Source organism: Xiphias gladius, chromosome 22 (genome assembly GCF_016859285.1).
Source record: "Xiphias gladius isolate SHS-SW01 ecotype Sanya breed wild chromosome 22, ASM1685928v1, whole genome shotgun sequence".
Lineage (NCBI taxonomy): Eukaryota > Metazoa > Chordata > Actinopteri > Istiophoriformes > Xiphiidae > Xiphias > Xiphias gladius.
Genome location: NC_053421.1, coordinates 23,867,851 through 23,891,441, shown reverse-complemented (window position 1 = coordinate 23,891,441; position 23,591 = coordinate 23,867,851). Strand labels below are relative to the sequence as shown.

Sequence of the window (23,591 nt, the reverse complement as noted above, 5' to 3'; positions counted from 1 at the left end):
CTACTTGTTTGTTTTGCATTCCCCTTTTCACATCTGTCTCGCAGATGCGTTTTTTTTTTTTTCCTCTCACCCTACTTCATTTCATCTTAGCTTTATCTTCAAATAATAAATGATAAATCGTAGTACAAGTAGCATCATTTACAAGCATTTAAATTCTTGCCATGATTAAGTCACAATTTTTTATTTTTGGTCAGATCACACTCTGGACCAGGACTGGCCAAAGATGTTTTGTTTTTGTGTGTGTGTGTGTGTGTGTGTGTGTGTGTGTGTGTGTGTGTGTGTGTGTGTGTGTGTGTGTGTGTGTGTGTGTGTGTGTGTGTGTGTGTGTGTGTGTGTGTGTGTGTGTGTGTCCCAAGCTTAAACATAATGATTAGAATTAGCTTAAAGGTCAAGAGAGCAGTAGATTCATCTGCTGGAGCTCTGCTCCTCTAAACAAATAATTACTGCACAGCAACTGACTAATCAGTGCAATTAAGTTTATTGACCATAGCATGTTTCTACAGGTGGAGTGTTTAAATTGTTTATAGTGCCCGAAAGAAAATAGACCAAACATCGATACAAATGACTTTTTGTAGTTTAATAAGGTAATAAAAGTTCAGTTTCTAATCAACACATTTCCAAATAAGACTAGTCCTGTGACGAGGAAAATAGAAGAAACCAAAAGTAAGTGCTCTTAAGACTGATAGCATAACCAACCTGTGTTTAAAAGCGTTTTTCCAGCATCTTATGTCAGTCTTCCTCTCTCTACTGTTGTCTGTAGGAGCTACGTGAGTCCAAGCGTCGGTATGAGTCCCGCGTGGTCGAGATTGACAGCGGACGTCAGCAGGAGTTTGAGAGCAAGCTGGCTGAGGCCCTCACCGAGCTCAGAGGCCAGCACGAGGATCAGGTCAGCCTCTACAAGGCGGAGCTTGAGAAGACCTACCAGTCTAAGGTGAGTCTGGCTGTTGCAGGAGACACAGCTCTGTCGCCACCTAGAGTCCAAGTAGAGACTGTTACTCAGTAGTCTTCATAGTAGTTCAGGTTTGTATGTGGTTGCTCTGTTATTAAACAGTCCACAACTCAGATAATGCACAATATTGATGTGCACCCTTATTACATAATCAGTGTCTCGGTTTATCTGTGTATAAGAATCCATCTATAGCTTTTCTCTTGCCTTTCATCTTCATGCAGAAGGGAAATTAATTTAACAGACATACCCACCGTCCTGTGGGAATCTTAATGAGGAATGTGGATAAACACAACAGTTTTTATCATTGAAATTTATTTGCAAATGAAACCATCGCTAAACCGTTATTTGTTTTGCCGGACCCCATGAGGAGAACTGCTTTGGGAATTACTGTTCCTGAATTAGTTAAATTAAAGGGAAAGATCGTAAGGAGCAACACGCCGAAGACTGCATTTTTCTGTCAAACAGCAGGGTTTCCCTCAGGTGGTTCAGAGCAGTAAACCGCTGCTGAAAGCTGACTGTGCCATCTCTCTCTGTCTGTCAGTTGGAGAACGCCCGTCAGTCAGCTGACAGGAACAGCCAGTTGGTGGGAGCTGCACATGAAGAGCTGCAGCAGACCCGTATTCGAGTGGAGGGCATGTCAAGCCAGCTCAGCCAGCTGCAGAAGCAGGTACACACACACACACACACACACACGCACTCACACCCAGTCATAGTCATTGACACTATCTGTCAGCGGTTTGTTATCTGTCCAGTGGTTTTACTGGCCGTGCTGCTGTGTGGCTGACTGATAATGACATGAATGCTCCAGAGCACTGTTCTAAGCACCGCTGATTAATTTAACATTAAGCTTCACCTCACTCGTCAACTCGTGTTTGTGCTGTAACAGACTGCTTAATTGGCCAGTCTTAATTTGACCAACCTTTGTTTGTGTGTGTGTGTGTGTGTGTGTGTGTGTGTGTGTGTGTGTGTGTGTGTGTGTGTGTGTGTGTGTGTGTGTGTGTGTGTGTGTGTGTCCCCTCTCCACATCAGCTGGCGGCGAGCGAGGCCAAGGTGCGGGACCTGGAGGAGGCTCTGTCGCGGGAACGGGACCTGATGAGGCGGCGGCTGGAGGATAAAGAGCGGGAGATGGCTGAGATCCGAGCCCGGATGCAGCGGCAGCTGGACGATTACCAGGAGCTGCTGGACATCAAGCTGGCGCTGGACATGGAGATTAATGCTTACAGGAAGCTGCTGGAGGGAGAAGAGGAGAGGTGAGATTGTCGTAAAAACAGCCGACAGACAATTGTAAAACATTGCCCCCTGGAGACACCTTGAAGTCCACAAGTTGTTGCAGGACGAGGGAGATCACTAACAAGTCAGTGAAGAATTTGTTGTAGGCATAACAGGCAAATACTGAACTGTTATATGCAGTGCTGCAAAACTTTTGTACTTGTTCCTCATTACACAAAAAAATGAATTCCTCTATATTGACTTTGTTAATCAATCTAAGACTGAAAGCAGCAACACAAGTCAAAGCAGCTGATCCGAGCGTGTTGTCAGTCACCGGTCTCTTCAGAGTTATACTTTCTTTCTGTGCAGCTCCAAGAGTTGTTGTGACATTAAATTCATCATCTGCCCACGTCCAAGATGGTCCACCTGCACATTTACAGTCTTCTTCATATACTACACCTAATGTGGTATAAACAGAACCATGTGTGTGTCTGCTGTCCACCCCACTCTGTGTCAGCGTCCGTTTTGAAATATATCATTATCATTTAGCATTTAGACTAATTGTCCCGGGGAAGTATTTCTAAAACCTCAAAGACATATTTTTCTTTGGTACATTCATAAATGTATCAATAGACGGCTTTCTCCATCCCCGCAGCCCCCCTGTGCAGCATTTCTCAAGTTTATAGCAATGAATTTCATTTTAATAAACTTTTATTTGTGCCGGGTAAGTTGGCTGAGGATACATGCTCTTTTACAGCGGGGCCCTATTAACAGTTTAGCTGCAGAATACAAAGGAAAAAAATGACTGCAACAAGAATAGTCAATTAATATCACTTAACACTGACAGTGAACAAGGGACAAGCTCGGTGAACGCAATCACAGGCGGAGAAAAGTCATTAACAATGGTATTAAAGTTATTGAGAGGTTTTAAGTGTTTTGATGCAGATTATTTCATAAGACTGCTGCACTAACAACAGAGGCAGTCTTTCCTAGATCAGTTCTGGTTTGGGGCTTTTGGAGCGCCAACCATTTGTTGGTTTTACAATGTGAGACTGTATCTGAGTGCAACACTAACTCCCTTTGTCTGTATCTATGATCTAAACCTCTTCCTCCATCCCTCCCCAGGCTGCGTCTGTCACCCAGCCCTCCGCCCACCAAGGTCACAGTGACCCGGACATCGGGCTCAGGCCACGGCCACACAAGCCGCCTGCTCCACTCCTCAGCCACCGCCTCCAGCAGCCGCAACTCCTCCGGCACAGCCAGCACCAAGAAGCGCCGCCTCAATGACAACGACAGCGAGACCTCCAGCATGGTGGGGGGCACTGTGACCAAGACTCGCATCAGTCAGCACGCCTCAGCCAGTGGCCGCATCACTGTGGACGAGGTTGACCTGGAGGGCAAGTACATCCGTCTCAGCAACAAGGCCGACGAGGTAACTGGGTCTGTCTATCAGCTGCTTTTTCAAACCCCTTATAACCTGGTTTAAGGCCATTTCACAGCACTGACGCTGCACTCACAGATAATAACATATGATAACAAGAATATAATAAAAATAACAACATATTGTTAACCTCAGGCTGCCTACTGTTCTTTTAAAATTATGAAACAGTCCTACTGGCGATTAGTTTAAAACAGGAAGATACTGTAAGTGTTGTCCTGGTTAGACATATACCAATGTATGATCAAAAATAGCATTCTGGCAGTAGTGTGGTTATAATATTGTGATCTTTGTGTGACTTTTAAAGTCAAATACATACAGTTTAAAAAGGATAGGTGCAGTAATCTGTAGCTTCAGCCTACACTGTAAAAATCTTTGTTAGATTTTGTCTGTTGTGTTTTTGAGGATTAATTGCTTTTCTCTTGTTTTGTCTTATTTTTGAATAACTATTTTGTGGACTGAAATAAATTTTAATTCCTCTCTTCCCATGTCTCTCATGTAGGATCAATCACTGGGCAACTGGCAGGTGAAGAGGCAAGTCGGGTCCGCCACCCCCATCGTCTACAAGTTTCCCCCCAAGTTCAGCCTGAAGGCTGGAGGAAATGTGACTGTAAGTAACGCAGACATTTTCAGTTCCCTTATGTGTTTGCCTGTGTGGGTTTGTTGACCACTTGTAGTTTTATGGATCAATGTTTCGAGGAGTGAGTCCCTGTTTTGCACATAAGCCAGCGTGACGTTAGGCACATTCCTGCCACGCGTTGGTTATTAACCAAGGAAAGCAGCGATGTGCCAGCTTAATGCAGGCCGCAAAACTAGCAGACACGTTTTTAAACAATGCAGGTGTCAGAGTTCTCCCAAAGAAATTTGACCTTTTTGCAAATGGTGAAGGAAATTCAACATGCCTGTCCAGACACCAAATAAAGGTCCACAGAGCACCTTTAAGTCTTCAATCCTTTGTCTGTCAGTAGCAGCTCATCAATTAATTACATTATCTCTTGCAAACTCTGTGACCTTTGACTTTTCAGATCTGGGCTGCTTCTGGCGGTGGAACCCACAACCCTCCCACTGACCTGCTTTGGAAGACCCAGAACTCCTGGGGCACCGGCGACCTCCTGCAGACCATCCTTATTAGTGCTAACGGAGAGGTTTGACTTCACGTACCCTTAACCTCACGCATTTCTGTTCCGTTAACTGAAGTAACTTAACATGTTGTTACTCGATCCACCACCAGGAAATGGCCATGAGGAAAGTGACACGCACCCTATTCCATGACGACGATGATGAGGACATGGTAAATTCCCCTTCTGTTTCAGGCCACTCCTAAATAATCCAGAAAACCTCGTACATCACGCATCAGTAACAACGGAACGCTCAGATCCCTTTGACTGCAGCATCTCCCGGTGGAGCGGCAGTGTTAAGTAACTCGCCTTGTTGTGTGTCTCCCCCTGTAGGGAGCTCACAGCACGAGCGGTGCGGAGAACGAGTACAACCTGCGGAGCCGCACGGTGATCTGCGACTCCTGCGGGCAGCCGTCGGAGCGTGGCTCAGGTGTCTGCAGCAGCGGGGGTCTACCTGAAGGCCTCGTGGGACATTCCTTCTTCATGGGCACCAACGAGCCCAGACAGGTACTGCACAATCGCTGTGTTACAGCACGGACAACAGTACTTACATAGCACAAGGCAAATGATATTTTATTACAGAATATTATTTTGTATGATTTTGAAACTGATAGTTGGAATAGTTACACCAATAACCTCTAGAAGGATCGTAGCACAGAAAGCAGAGAGGGATTTGAAACAGAGTTTTGGCATAAGGCATCTGCAATTAATTTAAGCACAAATCATGAAATCCAAGAATGCAGATACTTTCTCTGTCCTTGTGTAGAACAATTTTATGTAGAACATTCACAGAGAAAAATCACAGTTTAAAGTCACAGGGAACCTGATTAGGAATCGCTTTTCTCTTGCGATGAAGTGTGCGATGCATTTGATGACACTGAAAACTTCAGATGACGACTAAAAATGACCGTTGTTTGTTCCGACTCTTTGTGTGATTGTGTGATTTGACTAAATTTGACTAGATTTGACTAAATCACACAATCGCGCTATTGTAAAAGCAATTCATTGCACTTTTTGTGATTTCAGTATATTGTGCGGTGGTTTACTGGGGGAAAAGTTATTTTTTAAAGTTTTTTTTTTTTTTTTCTCTCTAGTCCTAGATCTTGCTCACAAAAATCATCTCCTCTTTAACCCTTTTTTTCTTTTTTTCTTTTTGCCTTTATTTTTAATTTTTAATTTAGTTTCAGATGTTAATATCCTTTTTAGTTTTCTAATTTTCTCCACATTTAACGCTTCACTTTTTCACTTTCTCCTTCAGGGTCGTGCCAAGCCAGAGAACTGCTCCATCATGTAAAAACCAAACAGCACCTCACCTGAACCCACCACCTCCTGTAGTCCACATAGAAGAATAATTTTCTACCGCTGGGACGTATCTTTATTTTTTTTATATGATCTTATCTTATTTTGTAATCAGATTAATCTGCAGGTTAGATTTGCTTCGAGGTTTTGGCAAAAGGGCACAGGATTTTCATATTCAGCTTTTGAGTTTGTATATTCAAGTTACGTTATTGCATGTGTGCCGTGCTAATGCTTGTACTGTATTCTGCTCTTGCTTGCCCACTCACGTCTGCGCATACGCAGAGCTCCGTTGACCAGTGCTTGTGCTTCGATCCAAGCTGGGGTTTCACATTTAATGGCCAGGCTGTCAACACTCAACACGCACAGCTAGTGAACCCTGTCAGGAATAAGTCTCTACAGCTATACAGACAACAGGAAAATGGATCCTGTGGGGCTTGTTGATCATGTTAATCTCCCATAAAATAGAGCAAATCTTTATTTAAAGGTGTTGGTTATTTTTACAGTTGAAATTTATTTGCCTTGTTTTTTTGTTTTGTTTTTTTTGAAGCCGTGTTGTGCTATCTTTATATGCTACAGAGATAATAAACTAGCTAAGGTGCTTTCTTCAAAATTATCCAAAGAAATCCAAAGTACTGTAAGCTCAGGGTATACCACAGGATTTCTTTTCACCATAGCCTTAAAGAAACATGTCATAGTATATTTTCCATGTGGATTTAGATCCTACGGTTGGGCAGCTGTGGTGCACGCAGAAAATAATTGTTTGAGATGAATATATTTTTGTCTTCAATTCACAGCTGGACCAAAGAGAAATGTATTTGGTTATATTTTTGAAAGTCTGGACATAAGGATTTATAGTTTGCCGGATAAGTTGAGCGTACCCGGTTGAATGAGTCAGAAGAGTCTCAGCTAGATGTACATTTAAATGAGTTGCCTTATTATTGTTAAGTAATTCCAAAGGTGTTATGTCATGATGATGGAACGATGCAGATTTTGTTTTCTACCTGGGGAAATATCAGGAGTAGGTACTACATTTTGAGTTTTTACTTACAGATTTGGTGCCATATATACAGTATATATTTATAGGAATTTTCAGCTTATTCAAAGAAGTCAACACTATTCTAATAGAGAACCGTTGCTGCTTTTTAGAGAGTGCAGCACTAGTTTTTGGACACATTTTAACAAGCTTTTTATTCTACAGATTAAAAATACAGATGACTTCAGAGGACAGAAAAAAGCATCAACAATCACTGTTCTCTGCTCACATGCCTCGTATCGCAGTCTTGTGACTGTCAGCCGTCCTCTGGTTTGTGTGGCTCCTAAAAACTGGTCATAAGGGCTTTTTGGGTTTTTTTTTTTTTCCTTTTCTTTTCATCTAAGCTTACTGGCTTTGCAAATCCCCACGCATGATTTTGGGATCTAAGTAAGACTGAGGGGTTTGTATACTCTGTGACTTTGGCTTTATCCACTGCTTTTATTGAGGGCCATGCCAATTACGCACAGCAGGTAGATTTATACTGTAGTCTGGCAGCTTATGTCATTTATACTCCAGAGTAAAGCATATCAAAGCATTTATGGAAAATACTTGATAGCTGTTTTTGGTATTTTTTGTTTTCATTGTACTTAATAGAAGGTATTTCTGCCATATTAGACCTTTTTTTTCTTTGCCTTAAGTAGATATCTGATTTTGATATTATGATTCCCACAGTGCCTTAAAAAGTCCATGACAATGGTTTGAGAGCTCCAAAGATATTTAGTATTTGTCCTCTGTGACACAGATATACAGTTGACACAGACATATTAATTGTCTCATATGTAAATTTATGAGACACGAGTACTGTATGTAATTGTGTAATACGTGCACAACTATTAACTCAGTCATCCCTCCCAGAACAGCTGATGGAAAGGGTGTGGTCAGGGTTTTTCAGAGGCCTGTCTGACTGACTGCAATATAATTTCAAGTTAATGAAGACCCAGGACGCTTACAAACTCAGATTCAAACCACAGATGTGTTATATGTGACTAAAACACTTTGAAGGAGGATTTAAATGTTGCCAAAAGGGATTTCTTATTGCAAGTCTTTAATGCCATAGTTGTATTTAGCTTGAAGTGGGATTTGTGTCAGTTTTTGTTTTGTTTTGTTTTTTGTCTTTTTTCCTGTTTTCTTTTCTAAAATAATACTGAGTAAAAAAAATTTTTTTCCAGTTCTTGGTTGCTGTGATTATTTCCTTGACTTAGTACACTGTCATTCAAAATCACCGATCAAAAGTGCAGCCATTTTTATTTACATTATATACACAACATGTTCCCATGGTTACATTCAAAAATATATGGTCATATGTCTAAAAAAAGAAAAGGCTGAAGCTATACGCAGAACTATAGCATTTAAAGCACAATTGTACATTCTCTCTGGTACAAAGGGTTTTTGTTATCTAATTGGCAGGATAATGAAACTTCGGTTTTGACCGGAGAACAAAACAAACACATTACAGCGTTTAGCGTCGTTGGTTGACAAAGCATTTGTAAATGGTGACAAACTTAAAGGGAGGCCTGCTCGTTTCTTTCCCAGACTGGCAAATAGAACTGACCTTAACATTTTACATAGTTTTACATAGTTTTAAATGGCAAATCTACTAATTGGCAAAAGGACTAATGTGGCTGATTAAAAGGGTCAATTCAGCAATATTATAAAAACACCTTTTTCATGTTTAGCAGTATGTAGCCATTCGGATGGATTTATTTCATGTGGGTTTTTAATCCAGGTTTCCAGGTGACTAGAATTTCATTTGTGGCACTCTCAGCATTGAAAATGGGGGGGGGGGGGATCAACAGCATGTCTCTGTTTATCAGCATGTCTATATACAACTAGGTAATTAACTGATAATTTTTTTTTCTTTTTTTTCCTTTTCTGTAGTTTGGCTGAACGGGTCCTTTAAATACCATACAAAGACATAAAATTGCTGCCGCAGATCACAGTATTAACATTCATAATGCTGTTTTGATTTGGCTTGTACTTTTTCACAGCATAAACAGCCTTTATGCTTACACTGACCTTTTGGTATCTATTAATGAGCAAATGCATATGAAACTTAGTCCCACAAACCCCTTAACATGTTCATCTTAAAATGGGGCTGTTCTTCTACATCACTGTGAGGCTAACAATATATTTATTTCTATATTTACAAAGTTTTCATCTGACAGCAGCAATAGGTGAGCCACAGATGTATACTTGTGTCTCTAAATGCCACATTTTGGAAAAAAAAAATAAAAAACAGTGATATGGATTATTGTAAAAATGCTATTGATCTTGGCTCTCAGGTGGTAAACAAATATTGATGCTTTGGTGAAGCAAGCTGACTTCTCCAGATTCCTGAATCCTGAATATCAGCAATAAAGAAATCATTTTTGGTCATTAGTCTGTGACAAGACCCAAACTCTGGCAGTATATTGTTTCAGTATTCAGGCTGCTGTGAGACGTGAACTCAAATGCATCAGAGGGCATCTTTAAAAGGTCCCGAAGCCTTTTCCTCTTCGAGGTTGACAGGGTTTTCACAAGGAGCAGATTATGATGAGTTCATCCAAAGCTGCCTGTTAAAAAAGTTTGGGTTTTGTAGATTCGATATACTTAAATTTAAAAAAAAACAAAAACAAAAGTCAAACATTTGTCATATTCGATGACCGGAGAAAACTTGATCTCTGATGAAAGGCGCATGTTGAACATGTACAACAAGCAGATTAGTAGCAAACGAAATTAGTGGAAAAACTTCAATTGCAGCATGTTTAGATGAGTTCAAACACATAAACATTCTCAAGTTGCTGCTTTTAACCGTGGAGTCTTTTGGTGTATTTTCTTCCCATGGGAGGTGAATGCAGCTGAAGCCCCGCTGGCGTCGCCACAGTCCAGCCTTCCTCACCGCAGCCTGCTGGCTCCCCAGTCTGGATGACAAGTCTGTCGTGGTGAAGTGAGTACCACCTTAGCCCACAGAGGGGCAGTGTTGAGTTGAAAGGGGGCCATCCACAGTGAACAATAGTTCCTCAGCGGGACAGACGCCTAGCTGCTGCTCTGTGGGTGGTCTACAGCTCCGATCGTCAGGCGGGACCGTTGGGTTTGCTCTTTTATTTTGCGAGCGTTGGGGCCAGAAATCATCCTCAAAGTGAGGAGGAGGACGGAAAACTTGCTGCGCTGCTTCGAGTGTCACTGAGGTGATCCCCTGGGGGAAGGGGAGGGGGGGCGGCGGACTGGTGGCAGGTCATAGTGTCCCGGGATGTGGCTGTTCACAGGGAGGTCGTAGTGGCTCTGCGGGTCCTCGTGTGGAGCGTGACCGAGGGAGCTCTGACGCTCTGCGGGGGGGGAAAGATGGACAACACACAGATGAAAAGTCAGCAGGACTGAGCTTTATATACAATACATGTACATGCTCTGTACCTGTATCGTAGAATTAGTAGAAAGTGTTGACTTTGAAGAAAAAAATAAATGTGCACAGATTATGTTTTAACATTTGTTCTCCATTGTAAAAGCTAATATCCCACTTCTCACACAAACATCGTTTATAAAGAATTATGAGCTGTCAGCTCAACACAGAAATTACACAATTCATAGATGAACGATCAGCTATGCACACACGGTGTTTATACACCTGCAACGTTTGTGTGGCACACGGTGGAGGAGGGGTGGGGCAACACTTCTTTCCAAAGTAAAGACGTTCATTTTGGAGGCAATCGGTGCAGGATTACTCAGCATCAGGTTATGACTGTATTTGTCTTGACTGAAGTTAGGGGTTTTTTGTTTTTTGTTTTTTTTTGTGCTCTTTCTCCGCCAAGTCCTGTCACAATCTTACAGTCTTAAATAACCGTTTCAAAGGACCCAGGCTCACTGAGCACATTGTGATCCCAAAAATCACATCTGTGAGTTTAGAATCACAGATTTTAAAATCATCAGTACTTCACGTGGTTGTCTGGTGGAGCAGTTTGCAGTTTCCAAACAGGCGAGGAGGCGAACCTAAGGATCACGGTATCACTAATCATAACACAAACTTTGTACGCTTTATTTAATGATACCGACAAAGCTTCCGTAACGTATATGTTTTTATATCATTAACCACAGTCTTTTGCGTCAAACACAGCCAGTGGATGTAAAAGTTGTTGATGGAAGCGACAGCTGTTCTTCCTCACTTCTCCTAACTCAGGATTCACACTGGCTATCGTCAACTTCACTAGTGGAAAAAAAGGCCGATATCTCCATCCAAAAAAATATTTCCATTCCTGAGGATTTGATTCTCCAAACCCACGATAACACCAGTTTCACACCATCATTTATCAGTCTGACTGCATGAGGATGTATCACCTGTGTCTGCATTATAATAAAATGCAGGGGTAATAGCAGCACATCCTCAGCCGCCATGAGTTTCCTCTCTCTTCCTCGCTCTTCCTCTTCCCTCCGGTGTCTTTGCTTCACTTCCATGTAAACAGCTGTGTGTTAATCAGGCTGTGGAGGCCCGTCCTCCCCATCTGTCAGAGAGGCCACAAGCACAAATCCTGCTCTCGACTGAGCATGACTTATGGGGACTCGGAAAGAGTTTTTTATTTTGAAGTGAACTCTTCTTTTAAGTGTCATCTGTCTCAAATGTGTGTGTGCGCAGTCTGCCTCTGATTAAAAGCGGGAAGATGGCGCATTTTTGCACAATGTTCTGCTGTTCATTACCACTGACCCGACCAGTCAAAACAAATGATGTCACCTCGGGCTTGAGGAAACCGTGATGGGAAGTTTTTCTGACATTTTACAATGCAAATGATTAACAGAGAAAACGATCAGCAGATACAGTAAATTAATAATGAAAAAAAGAAAGTTAGTTGCAGCCCTAAAAGAGTGCTATAATTTCAGTTACAATTCTGCTCATTAAGGAGTCCTCAAAGTCCTCATCATGGTTCTGGAATATCTGTCCTTCTTGAGTCTGAGGCTAAAAATAAAAGTGTCCATACCTTGAAGTGATTGGCTCACAGGAAAAAAACTGTGTTGCTGTTGCTGTGCCATGTGACTCTAACTACCCTGATCTTTTTCGTCTCATACTGATCACCTACAATAAGTTCTCTGGTTGTGAATCCAACTTATCAGTACGGCGGTCTAAACTTTTTTTTCACCTCTGTGCAAGGTGGCCGGGTTGAACGGCGGCGGGCTGATCTCGGTGTACGCTCGCTCCCTGGGCACGGCCGACTTCATCTCCATGTAGCTGCTCTCCGGGGGGCAGAAGGGCAGGCCTGGCAGGTCTTTGATGGTGGCGTACGGATTCTCGCTGTTCAGAGAGCTGCTGCTCGCCGCCACCGTATCCTTCAGCTCTGTCACCAACACAGGACGCAGAGAGACAAGTTAAATAACATCTGAGGAACATGTGGAGAGCATAGACTGTACCGGAGAGTCAAAGCGCAGCACACCAACGGGTGAACTCTACTAGTTAGGCTATGAACTCTAAAGCCCTGTCCTGCACATTTCACAGTTATATGACTTGTGAATTCCCGGATCTGACTGGAAAGTTTAAGACCTTTTCATTTTATGGGTTAAGATTGTTTAAAGAAAACCCGATTGACCGTCTAATTTCATCACCTGTGAATGACCTAAATTATTTTTATGAAACCCAAATGTTTGGCATGTTGTTTACCACGTTCATCATCTCAGTTTAGTGTGTTAGCATTCCAACACGATAGCGCCAGATGAAAAGTCAGGGGATCACCAAAGTGACTAGCCCACTCTCCACCCTCAGGGGGAACATGAATGTACCGGACTTTACGGAGATCCCTTCAGCAGTTGTTAAGACTGAGACATTTCACTCAAAACCACAGATGTTAACCTGCTGGTTAACCAACTAACTGACGACGACCAACCACTGCCACCGATAGAGCCATGCCACCGGCACGGCTAACACGTGACAGAATTGGATATATGAGATACTCGCGAGGTGATGACTGTTTCAGATCAAAATAATATTAGCTATAGTCTGTAAAATTTGCTTTATGGGTGTAGAACAAAAAAAAGATATTTTAAAAAGCTTATAATCTTACTTATGTGGCTACTATTCATGTAAACATATAGTTTTATGTAGCACTACCTTACTGATGTAGTTTTGGTATTCCTACTTCTCAACAGTGGGAAATAGGAGAGGAAAAAGGGTGAAAATATGGTGATAACCTACCTTTGCTGTAATATTTTCCGAGGCTGGCACTATAGCTGTAGCTCCGATCGATTCCAAAAGCCCCTGTAAACAATAAAAGACAAATCCTGTGTCTTCATTTTCATTTATGACACACTAATGAAAAGCAGACAAGCAGCTTTGGAAACTGCAAAATAAATACCAGGTGAGTGAACGCTGGCAATGCGACTCCCACTTTATATGAAACCCTTATTGTTTTTATAGTCTGTTATCAGATGTGCATTGTTGACTTAAGGGATTTTCTGTCAAGAGGAAATGTAATGGTCCATAAACTTTCCTCTAGACTGTAATAAAAAAGGTACTTTCTAAGTTTTCTCCCCAGCAATTACTGGACGACCCTGACTTGAATTAGAATTTTACATTCATCCTCCTTTTGTGGTGATAATATTTTGTAACATTTGAGGTTTTGAAGGCCATTGTCAATACCAGCGTATCTGATATTTTCTGCTGGTATTCGATGTCTTTGAGAATGACTATTTTATCATTAAACAAATTCAGTGTTTTCTCCTGAATGCTTGTCCTGTCTGGGTGATAAAACTGAGCCACGGTTGCATTAGCAGTAAGTTGTGGGTTTTAGTGATTATTTTTATGTAGCTGTGGTCAAAAAGGTCAGGAAACCAGCTTCTTCATTTCATTGGCTTGTAAATGTTCATCCACTCATTTAAAAATCCCTCTACAGCTGCAGGTCTCATTGCGTAAGTGTCTTCACTAAACGGGTGAGATGTTAAGTAACTGATTGGTGATGGGAACCACACCGCCGACCTGGGTCTTTGCGGGGCTCGTGGTGTTTCCAGTCTGCGGGCAGAGTCGCGTTGCTCTCGACCCCAAACAGGCCCCGCCTCTCCCGCTCCATGTTTTTCACGCTGCAGAACAGCTGGTTATTGGTATTCTGTATGATAGAGAGAGTAATAAACCAATCATAAATCAACAACGTGAAGAAAATGTACCAAGTAAAAACATGCTTTTGATATTGAGTAATGGCAAAGAGCTGTTTACTGCATCTACTTTTTATGGTATCGTATAATTTCATAGCCCTGGATACATGACCAGCTGTTGTTGACTGTATAAATGACATATTTGTTCCAGTGCTGCACTTCGGTTGCTACGACGCCCGAACGCTTTGCCTACAGTATCGGATCAGTGGAGTGGTATAACAGAGTCGACATTCACCTTGATGGTGCGGTCGTGGTTGTTGGGGAGGTGGGGCAGTGGAGGCCTGTTCTGGCTCAGCGTGTGGTAGCTGGGGTTGGAGTAGTAGTGGTGGTAGCTGTGAGGAACATCTGTTGGCCGACACAAACACGTTAATTCACCTCTGCTGCTATTAAGTTACCTCAAGGTCAATGAAATGCAACTCTGTGGAACAGTAAGCGCAAAAACACAACTGTCAGGTAAAACCACGACCACATTATGCATAAGAACAATTATAAAAACATTAAAACATAATGATAATTTCATTTGAAAATGCTACATATGCCCTGAAGAGAAACCTAAATGTTACCTAATATTCACTACTCAGCAGCTGAAATGATTTCACGCCATCACACTGCACTCTTTTGCAAGAATGTCAGTGGGCACTCTAAATTTAAACAGTGCTGCTTGCGTCGGTTTAAAAATCAATAAATCGTTAAATGGCGATATGCTTTCCGGCAAAAGTCAGCGATGACATTTATAGGATATGTGATCTCACGTTTGAGAAACGCTAGCGACGACAATGGCACTTGCACCAACAGAGGCTGTTGTCTTTGCCACGCTCTCACTAAGTACTACATCTAATTTGTCAGTAATATACAAAATTCCATTACTGTCAGTTATTAAATGTCAGACGTTTCACCTTTAGTCTCCTGAACTCTCGTAGTTCAACTAGTGGGTTCACAGTTACACATACGGTAACGGTAACGGTAATACGTCAGGCTGAATTACAGGGAAAATGTGTTTAAAGTGCCTCCCAAGACATCTAAAATATTTCAAATTATTAATGTTCCGGTGATAAAACCATGATGTTGTGGATTTAAGTACATCTCATTGTTGTTTTCAATATAAACATAATATGCTGAAGTAGCACACATACAGTATGTGACACTGACATATTGTGTGATTTTTTTTTTTTTTCTCGTGTTACAGCTCCTGGAAATCTATATTCACGTTGGATTGATCTCATGGTGCAGTATATGATTTGTTACCAACGTCCTCTGTACCGTACCTGGAACGGCATATTCCGAGTTGACGGTGCGGCTGGTGGAAAAGGAGACGGTCGGCGTGTTGTTCTGCTTGTCCTTCTGCCGGCGGCGGTAGAGCAGCAGCAGAGCCAGCAGCAAGACTACCAGAATGACGAGCACGACGATGCCGCCGATGGCCCCCCACGACTCCCTCTCACCAGGCGGAAGAGGGACCATGACGCTCCCTGACTGCTCAGAGGAGTCTGTTGAAACAGGGAGCGGAAAGAGAACTCAAGCACGGCAACTAACTTTCCATCCCTGAAGTAGGATGAGGTCAGCCACACAGGCCAGAGAATTTACAAACGGAATATCAAGGCAGTGGCATGAAGTTGTTAATCCAGCGAATCTCTGGAAAAACACTGACTTCAATCACAAAAAGGGAGAGAGAGGCAGCTTGCCACGCAAAGTCTCCTATACTCAGGAGAAAAGCGGTTTTGCATCTGTACCTTGTTTGCAGTCATCTCCTCCACTTTCACAAGCACAGTCTCCAGTAAATCGGTCACAGAGCAGGTTGGTAGGACAGGAGCAGGTCTGAGTACAGAATGGGCCAAAGCGTCCTGGATTACAGGCTGAAAAACACAAGGTGGTCACACTATGACATCCATGGATCAGACCTGCGCGACAAGTATTTAACTGTGGTGTGAACATAATCATGCTCCACTTGTGTACACATATTTCACCACATTTGTGGCAATTAGTGGAATTTGGCGCAATGCTGAATACAATTATAACTTGTTTGTTAATATTCTTTTCTATTTTATCTGTCTAAGCAAATTTTGGTTCGAATTTTGGAGAAATATTGGACTGCAGAGCTGCAGAGATTAGTTGATGAATAAATTAGTCAACTGACAGCAAATTAACTAGCAAAACTTTTAATAATTGTTTCGGCCAATACCAAACCTTCTCTGACTTCTCCTTCTCCAGGATTTTCTGCCTTTCTTTGTCATACAGGACTGTTGGTTGTATAACACAAGGCATTCAAATAGATCACCTTGGCCCGGGGGAAATTATGACAGGAATTTTTCACCTACATTTTACAGAGTAAATGATTAATCAGTTAATCTAAAAATAATCTGCAGATTAATCGATGATGAAAATAAGTGTTAGTTGCAGTCTTATTAGACTGTATGTATTTTAAGCAAAATAACAACACTCTAGAGGGCAAACGAGGCCTCAGCACCTGGATAACGGCAGTTTTCACACCCACAATACCAGGAAGTGGATTATACCAAAGGACCCTCTTGGATACTATGTTGTGATCAGCTCTGCTCTCCTCGCCGCAGTTACATTTCACGTGTGACATTTTTCTCCCGAAAATGCACTCTGTCTAGTCGCTACGTGAGGTCACGTGGCACTCACGTATGGAGCAGTCAGTAGCAGTCCAGCCAGGCAAACATTCACAGTGACCGTCCCGGTGGTTGCATGTCGAGTTGTTGGCACATTTGACACACACCTCAGAACACTGTTTGCCATAGTAGCCCGCCGGACAAACTGTAAAACAAACAATGCGACCTGTTAACGGAGACTGAATCCGGAAGATTTCTGCGACATCTCAGCCATGTTCCTATACATTAAATCTCGTTTCCTTTGGAGTTTGGGGGAATTTGCACACAGGTGTACTGTATAATTATTCATGCAAAAGCCAACCTTGATCACAGTTGTGTCCGGTGTATCCAGGTAGGCAGTCACACTCCCCTGTCACATGATGGCAGCGGTACGACTGTCCACAGGATGGGCAGGACATGCTGCACTGCTCCCCATACATACCAGCTCTGCACTCTGGAGGACAAAAGGATAACGAGTGAGCCGCGACAGGTGTCTCACTGCAAAACCCGTACGCCTCAGCGTCGGATCTGATCGGTTTTTGTCACGTGTCGGCTGGCTGATAACAACACTCACTGTTCTGACAGGTGACTCCCCAGAAGCCTGGACGACACACACACGCTCCAGTTTCCCTTAAGCATGTGTCACTGTTGGGACAATGCTTGAAACAGGTCTGGTTACAGTGGCGCCCCCACAAGCCCTCTGAACATGGCTCACTACAGCGGGAGCCTGGAGGGAAAAGAAATGGATAATAACGAATGAAGCAGTGTCAGAGGGACTGTTAGTGTGGTGTAACTGGAGGGGCAGGGACGGGAGACGTACTCGTATCATTTACTTCAGTAAAAGCAGCAAACCCTTAATGGAAATATACTCCCTTTTCCCGTACTCGATCCAAGTAAAAGTCCTGCATCATAAATTTACTTCAGTGAACGTAAAAAAGTCTAAACAGTAAAATGTATTCAGCTAACAAACGTAAAAGTACTCAATGTGAAGAATGGTTCCTTTCACAGTGTTTAATCATTGATACATTAGCCTGTAAGAGTTCGTAAAGAACCAGTGGTTTTGCATGTTCTTTAATCCATAAAGTACAAATTGTGTATACTTTATACTCAGTATTTTCCAAAGCACAGCGTACCATAAGTTCGATTTGATTTCATTGTAGAACTGTATGAGGATCAACTTGCAGAGTTTGAAACTTGGTTCAGATAAGTAATCCATCACTGTGAGCAAATTGTCAACTTGATGTTTTTGTGAAAGTGACCATATAACAAATATTATATTCACGTGTCAAAAATCAACCTCAGATGACAGAGGCAAACGGAGGCAGTGTGAAAAGGATCATTTGCTGGTTTTTGCCTTAAAAAAAGTTGTCGCTCCGCAGCCGACTCTGAAATATCTGGTGTCTCAGAATCCTTAAACACACCAACAGGGTGAGTTTTCATTACAGTTTCCTACTTGCAGCTGTAGTATAATGTGACCAGTGGTGTAATGTAATAAAGGACATAAGTTTACTTGAGCAACATTTTGAGCCGTTTGTACCGTTTGACACTACTTAATACTTCCACTCCTCTACATTTTAGGGGGAAATATTGCAATTTTTACTCCACAACATTTATTTATCAGCTTTAGTTACTATTTGTAACATTAAACATACAAAACACATGCTCATCTTATAAAATATGATGCAGTGTTATAGAGTAAAATGCCCACCAGTAAATAAAGTCGATAAATTAGGTAAGTAGATAAATTAACAGTAACATGAGACTTATACATTAATGCATTTTGGATGCAGGACTTGTATTTGTAATGATGTATTTTTAGATTACTGTAATGTAACTTCTACTTAAGTAAAGATGTGAATACTACAGAAAGTGTGATAATAATATTAACATGAAAAAACATGAAAATAAACAGTTTGTTCACTGTGATTGATTATCTATCCTATAAAACTTTCTAAAATGAAAACTAATAGCTCCATGAAAGGCAGAAAATCAAAGTTAACAACCTAAAAACCTTTGGTATATTGAAAAAAAATTGCTGACATATGTAGTAGTAGTATAGTAGTAGTAGAAGTGTTGGCGATTTGTAAGGTAAGGGAAAAAATTTAAATATCAGAGTCAAAGAGAAAGAGAGTGGTTCAAAACCTGCGGCTCACTCATTTCCATTGGACCAGACTTATCTGTGATACCAAAGCCAAGCTGGCAGCGACACCAGGAGGACGTCATCACTTACCCCACCACCCTGGCAGACAGCGGCACTCCCCGGTGGTAGCTTGGCAGCCGTCGGCATGAACACAATCACACCTCTTCAGGCAGCCCGGCCCAAATGTGTCCCTCTGCACGTGTGAACAAACGCCAGCGGGCAAAGAACTGTCAGGGGAATGTCTCCGACATTTGGCCAGCTCAGTCAGAGTCAGACAAAATACTACATTGGCAGTGTGTTGTTATATAGACAGCCCGGTGGGATGGCATGGCAAAGGTGTGGGGGGGTGTACACATTCAAAAGTCAGATTAAAGCATACAGAGGGCGAGGTAAAGGGATGAAAAGCTGGACAACACGGTCCAGTCAGAACGAGCATGTTCTGTGTAATCATTAGCCTTATGACTCGTGTATTAGTCTTATCGAAGATAGCAGTTCGTAAGTCTTCTCAACATGACACAGAATCAACATACAGTGCGTTTTTCTTATCTTCTAGAATCTGTATCCCTTTACAGAAAGCCTTGTTTTTTCATGCAGTGCTGGGGCTTGAGTCCAGGATGGTTTCTGTTGCTTTGGGAGGCAAACAGAGAATAAGCGAGGAGGGATTAGCACAATAAAACTGATCTTTTCCTTATATTGTGCCCTAATTTGTAGTTTGCAGCAGCCATTATTTCAGATTTTTACTTTTATTTTATTCTATTCTATTTTATTTTAGTATGTACGTATATTTTCTTTTACTATGTATGTATATATAGTATATTTTCCTACATGTATTGAGCATCTTGGGCAAAAAAAATCTCATTCAGATTGAATAAAGTTGTACGTTATCTATCTTACCCAACTTTTAATTTGCAGTTTTCTTGACTGACAAAAGTTTTGCAAAGTGATGTACGGTTCATGAAATAAAACAGTTTTGTTATCTGTATCGGTGATTGTTTGCTTTTTTTTTTAAGATCACTAGCTAGAGGTTCTAGTCTACCCAGCTTTAATTTAACAAATTGGTGGTATAATCTACTTCCTGTGTAGAGTGATAGTAGGTTTATGGAAATATATGTTTTTTTCCCTTTTTATTCAAGGTTCAAGGTTCAAGGTTTGCTTTTATTTACTCCCAAAAGAGAAAACCATCCTGGATTAAAGGAACTGCTGCCATGCCACAAAAAATCATACTTTTTATACCTAGTTTGAGGTTATCCTTTGGATCATTCAGTCTGAGTTTGCTCACCTCTTTACCACCTCTTCAATAAAAACAAATAAACGAAGCTAAAAAGCCTCATATCCAGGCACTTACGGGGCACAGTTGGTCACAGTGCTCCCCCTGCCAGCCGGCTGTGCAGGTGCAGGATCCATCTGCAGGGTTACATTTTGCCCCGTTGGCGCAGTGGCAGGTGGCGTTGCATCCTGGGCCCCAGGTTCCCTCAGAGCAGGGGGTGGAACAGTCTGGCCCTCGCCAGCCTGCAGACACACGAAGGACCGTCAGCCATGCTGGATTGGTTACATGGTTGATCTAAAGTTCTTTCGCCCATTTTGCTCCAGTTATGCATTCACCAGTCTGGCGACAGGTCAAATATTCAACACTTCCTCAGTGCCCTTCTTTTTATCTGAATCTTTTACCCTCTTTGCAGAAGCACATCCCGTCGATTGGTGAGCAGTCGACAAAGTTTTCGCAGGAGCACTCCAGGGAGCAGTTTTTGCCGTAGGTGCCACTTTTACATGGACTCTCACAGTGAACACCCTGCAATAATAAATAATAATATTAACTTCAATACGGCAGATAATATGAGAGATACAGTAAGTCAATAGATCTGAGAGCTAGTTCACACCAATAGAAAGTGAAAAAAAAAAAAGATTCTTAAACCTGATTTATTAGCTCATCCAATGATTCCTGGCTAAATTATGCCAAACTGCACCACTCACCGTGAACCCTGGGGCACAGTGACATTGGCCGGTGGCGCTATCACACACCCCTCCGTTCACACACAGACAGGGCTCCAGGCAACCGTGACCGTAGAAACCATGAGCGCACGTCTCATTACAGTGCAGTCCTGCCCACCCCGGCTGGCATGTGCACTCTCCTTTCATTGGATGGCAGCTGGACAATAGGAACAGGGGTAAATGTGATGAAATCCCAGCAAAAACACAATGCAGCAGTGAGAAATGTCAGTTTTCCGACCTAGAGGTTCGACGGGACAGTGAAGGGAGATGTCAGTCAAGCTAAGTCTGTACACGCCCGCACAGTCCAGAGAAGAGGATTAATCAGGTAAAGAAGAAACACCTGTGTGCGTGTACCATGTATGCAGCCACTCGGCCTCAGTATAGGAAAGCCTGGTCAGTACGGGTAAGAGCTAGGAGCGGAGCTAACGTTAGCCACGGTATTATGAAGCCTAATTGACTTGAGAAGGAACATAAAGGAATAAAAATAACTTCCCCACCTCCCATAAAAAGCAGCACAAATCTGACGCCCCAAACTGTCGAGTCGATGAACTAAGGTCTACGTGGGGCTACCAGTGGCTATCTAACATGCTCAAATTTGTGTCTCTATGGCCCCACTCATTTTGGCTTATCTCAACCAAAATTGGATTATTTCTGCCTCCAGTATAGAATTGCCTCAGAGAAATGATACTTTAACTTAAGACCCTTCTGCCTCTCCTGACAGCAGCCACTCACCTGAGTGTGTGCTTTTCCTGACAGAGACATGAGCGTTCGCAGTGCATGCCATATTTGCCGGATCCACACATCCTGTCCCTGCAGTGTGGACCACTGAAGCCCGGCTCACAGAGACAGCCCCCGTCAATGTTGTAGCAGCGAGCGCCATTTGCACAGTCACACACACCTTTGCAGTCCTGACCGTAAGTGCCTGCAGCGCACTCCTCATTACACCTGAGGACAGAACACAGGAGGTTATTTAGAGAGCTTGACAAATGGGAAATAATGCACACATCTGTTCTTGATTCACACATGAACCACAAATCAGATGTAAACCTCTGTTTTGTGTTGTGGCTAGCCGATATGATGTTAGCCATTAGTCTGTATTTTTCTGTCTCTGTTGTTTGTTAAATAGTTAGGATTTGACATAAAAAAGGCAATACAGTTAAATTAAGTACTGTTCAATGACCAGAAATAATGTAATTTGACATCAGTACACTGCAATCACCAGTCTACAATGATTTATATTAAATGACATCAAATGGACAACAATGCCAGAACATCTAACCAGGCTTTCTCTGACTAAGAATTCAATTACACCTGACGTTCACTGACTGTACCAGACACCAGAGATGGCATGAACTGGCCTATAGGGGGGCCTTGTGTCCAAGAACAGCAAGAAAAGGCAAATGCGGACAGATACTCTACATTTTCACATATCCGAAGGTGCAGCTGCACAAACTGTACACACCTGTTACCGGTGAAACCTTTAGCGCACTGGCACTGTCCAGTTTCAGGATCACATTTGCCCCTGTTGTGGCAGACACACTCCTCAGCACAGTTTGGTCCAAACCTTCCCTCTGGACATCGCTCCGTACAGACTGCACCCTGCAGAGAAACAAGAAAAAGAAAAAAAAAAACACTGAAGAGTCAGGAAGAGAAATACCAAATAAATGTTGGTGCATCAGTGTGAAAAACTGGAATGAGACACTCAGAAAATAATCGGTTAGTTTGCTCTCTAATGGAATCACAATCCCCACAGTCCCCTCTTCTCTTGCATGTCTACCAAAAACAAAGCAACCTCATGATGAATTTTTCACATTAGTGGAAAACCATGAATTTACGTGTCTCCAGAGATGACAGGTTGCCTTCAAAATGGCTTTAGAAATAGGTCAGCGTTAAGAGAGAGGCCCATTGTCCAAAGTTTGGAGCCAGCTGGAACATAACATAACACGTGAGGTAATTCTAAAATCTGGCAAACTCCACGGATAATGTGAAGGCTAGTTTCAGTGGAAGCTTAAACTAGAAGACGTACCGTCCATCCAGGGGGGCAAGCGCAGATCCCTTTGCCCCTACAGATGCCACCATTCTGGCAGGGGCATCGTGCCTGGCATTTCCTGACACACGCCTTCTCACAGCTGGGGAGAAGGGCGAAGAGGATGCTTAATAACAGCTTCATGGATCACTTCAGTCAAAAAAAAAACTCCATGTGTCCTGGGACATTCCTGAGGACTTAAGTAAATGTTCTGTTCTATAGTAAAAGTGCACAAAATGATCATTTTGAGTCTTTTTATGAAATCGGTCATTCAAGCATCAGCACAAACAGTGGTAAAAAGTAACTAAGTACATTTACTCTGAGGTACTTGATTATTTCCATTTTCTGTTGTTTTATACTCCCACTCCACTGCAATTCAGAGGCAAATATTGTCTTTTTGACTCCTCTAAATACATTTGGTTACTTACTAGTTATTTGATAAGTTACTATTTACTTTGCAAATTCAGATAATTAAAACTAAATATAATAAAGAAATAAACGATGATTTATTTTTATAGATAAGATGAGACTTCATGGATCCCAGGCACTTACTCGTATTTTCTACCATATCAGTAAACACAAACGATGAGATACTGATGTCACCACTTTCACAGCTTGAAAATGTAGGAATCATGTCACTCTGGAGCAATATATAAAGACATAGCGGCCTTATAGACAACATT

General features: G+C 42.1%; 2 protein-coding genes across 5 annotated transcripts in view; one reads left to right on the top strand and one right to left on the bottom strand.

The window, feature by feature from the left end:
* Positions 1–8,210, top strand: part of lmna (lamin A) — a 35,634-nt gene extending 27,424 nt beyond the window's left edge. For all 4 annotated transcript variants that reach the window (XM_040118854.1, XM_040118851.1, XM_040118852.1 and 1 more), the window contains 9 exons: positions 761–931; positions 1,491–1,616; positions 1,979–2,199; positions 3,284–3,590; positions 4,099–4,206; positions 4,622–4,741; positions 4,828–4,887; positions 5,048–5,221; positions 5,973–8,210. In XM_040118854.1, the coding sequence (XP_039974788.1) occupies positions 761–931; positions 1,491–1,616; positions 1,979–2,199; positions 3,284–3,590; positions 4,099–4,206; positions 4,622–4,741; positions 4,828–4,887; positions 5,048–5,221; positions 5,973–6,008 (1,323 nt within the window). In that variant the 3' untranslated portion in view covers positions 6,009–8,210. The remainder of the gene's footprint in view (positions 1–760; positions 932–1,490; positions 1,617–1,978; positions 2,200–3,283; positions 3,591–4,098; positions 4,207–4,621; positions 4,742–4,827; positions 4,888–5,047; positions 5,222–5,972) is intronic.
* A 1,061-nt stretch (positions 8,211–9,271) lies between these two features.
* pear1 (platelet endothelial aggregation receptor 1) overlaps positions 9,272–23,591 on the bottom strand; it is a 46,918-nt gene continuing 32,598 nt past the window's right edge. Inside the window, exons 7-23 of the mRNA XM_040118850.1 lie at positions 22,909–23,011; positions 22,345–22,481; positions 21,615–21,827; positions 20,865–21,039; positions 20,562–20,682; positions 20,239–20,402; positions 18,984–19,086; positions 17,328–17,480; positions 17,076–17,207; positions 16,788–16,919; positions 15,875–15,997; positions 15,413–15,631; positions 14,383–14,492; positions 13,975–14,101; positions 13,195–13,257; positions 12,149–12,343; positions 9,272–10,351 (exon numbers count right to left, since the gene is read on the bottom strand). Coding sequence (XP_039974784.1) covers positions 10,206–10,351; positions 12,149–12,343; positions 13,195–13,257; positions 13,975–14,101; positions 14,383–14,492; positions 15,413–15,631; positions 15,875–15,997; positions 16,788–16,919; positions 17,076–17,207; positions 17,328–17,480; positions 18,984–19,086; positions 20,239–20,402; positions 20,562–20,682; positions 20,865–21,039; positions 21,615–21,827; positions 22,345–22,481; positions 22,909–23,011 — 2,416 coding nt within the window. The 3' untranslated portion in view covers positions 9,272–10,205. The remainder of the gene's footprint in view (positions 10,352–12,148; positions 12,344–13,194; positions 13,258–13,974; positions 14,102–14,382; positions 14,493–15,412; positions 15,632–15,874; positions 15,998–16,787; positions 16,920–17,075; positions 17,208–17,327; positions 17,481–18,983; positions 19,087–20,238; positions 20,403–20,561; positions 20,683–20,864; positions 21,040–21,614; positions 21,828–22,344; positions 22,482–22,908; positions 23,012–23,591) is intronic.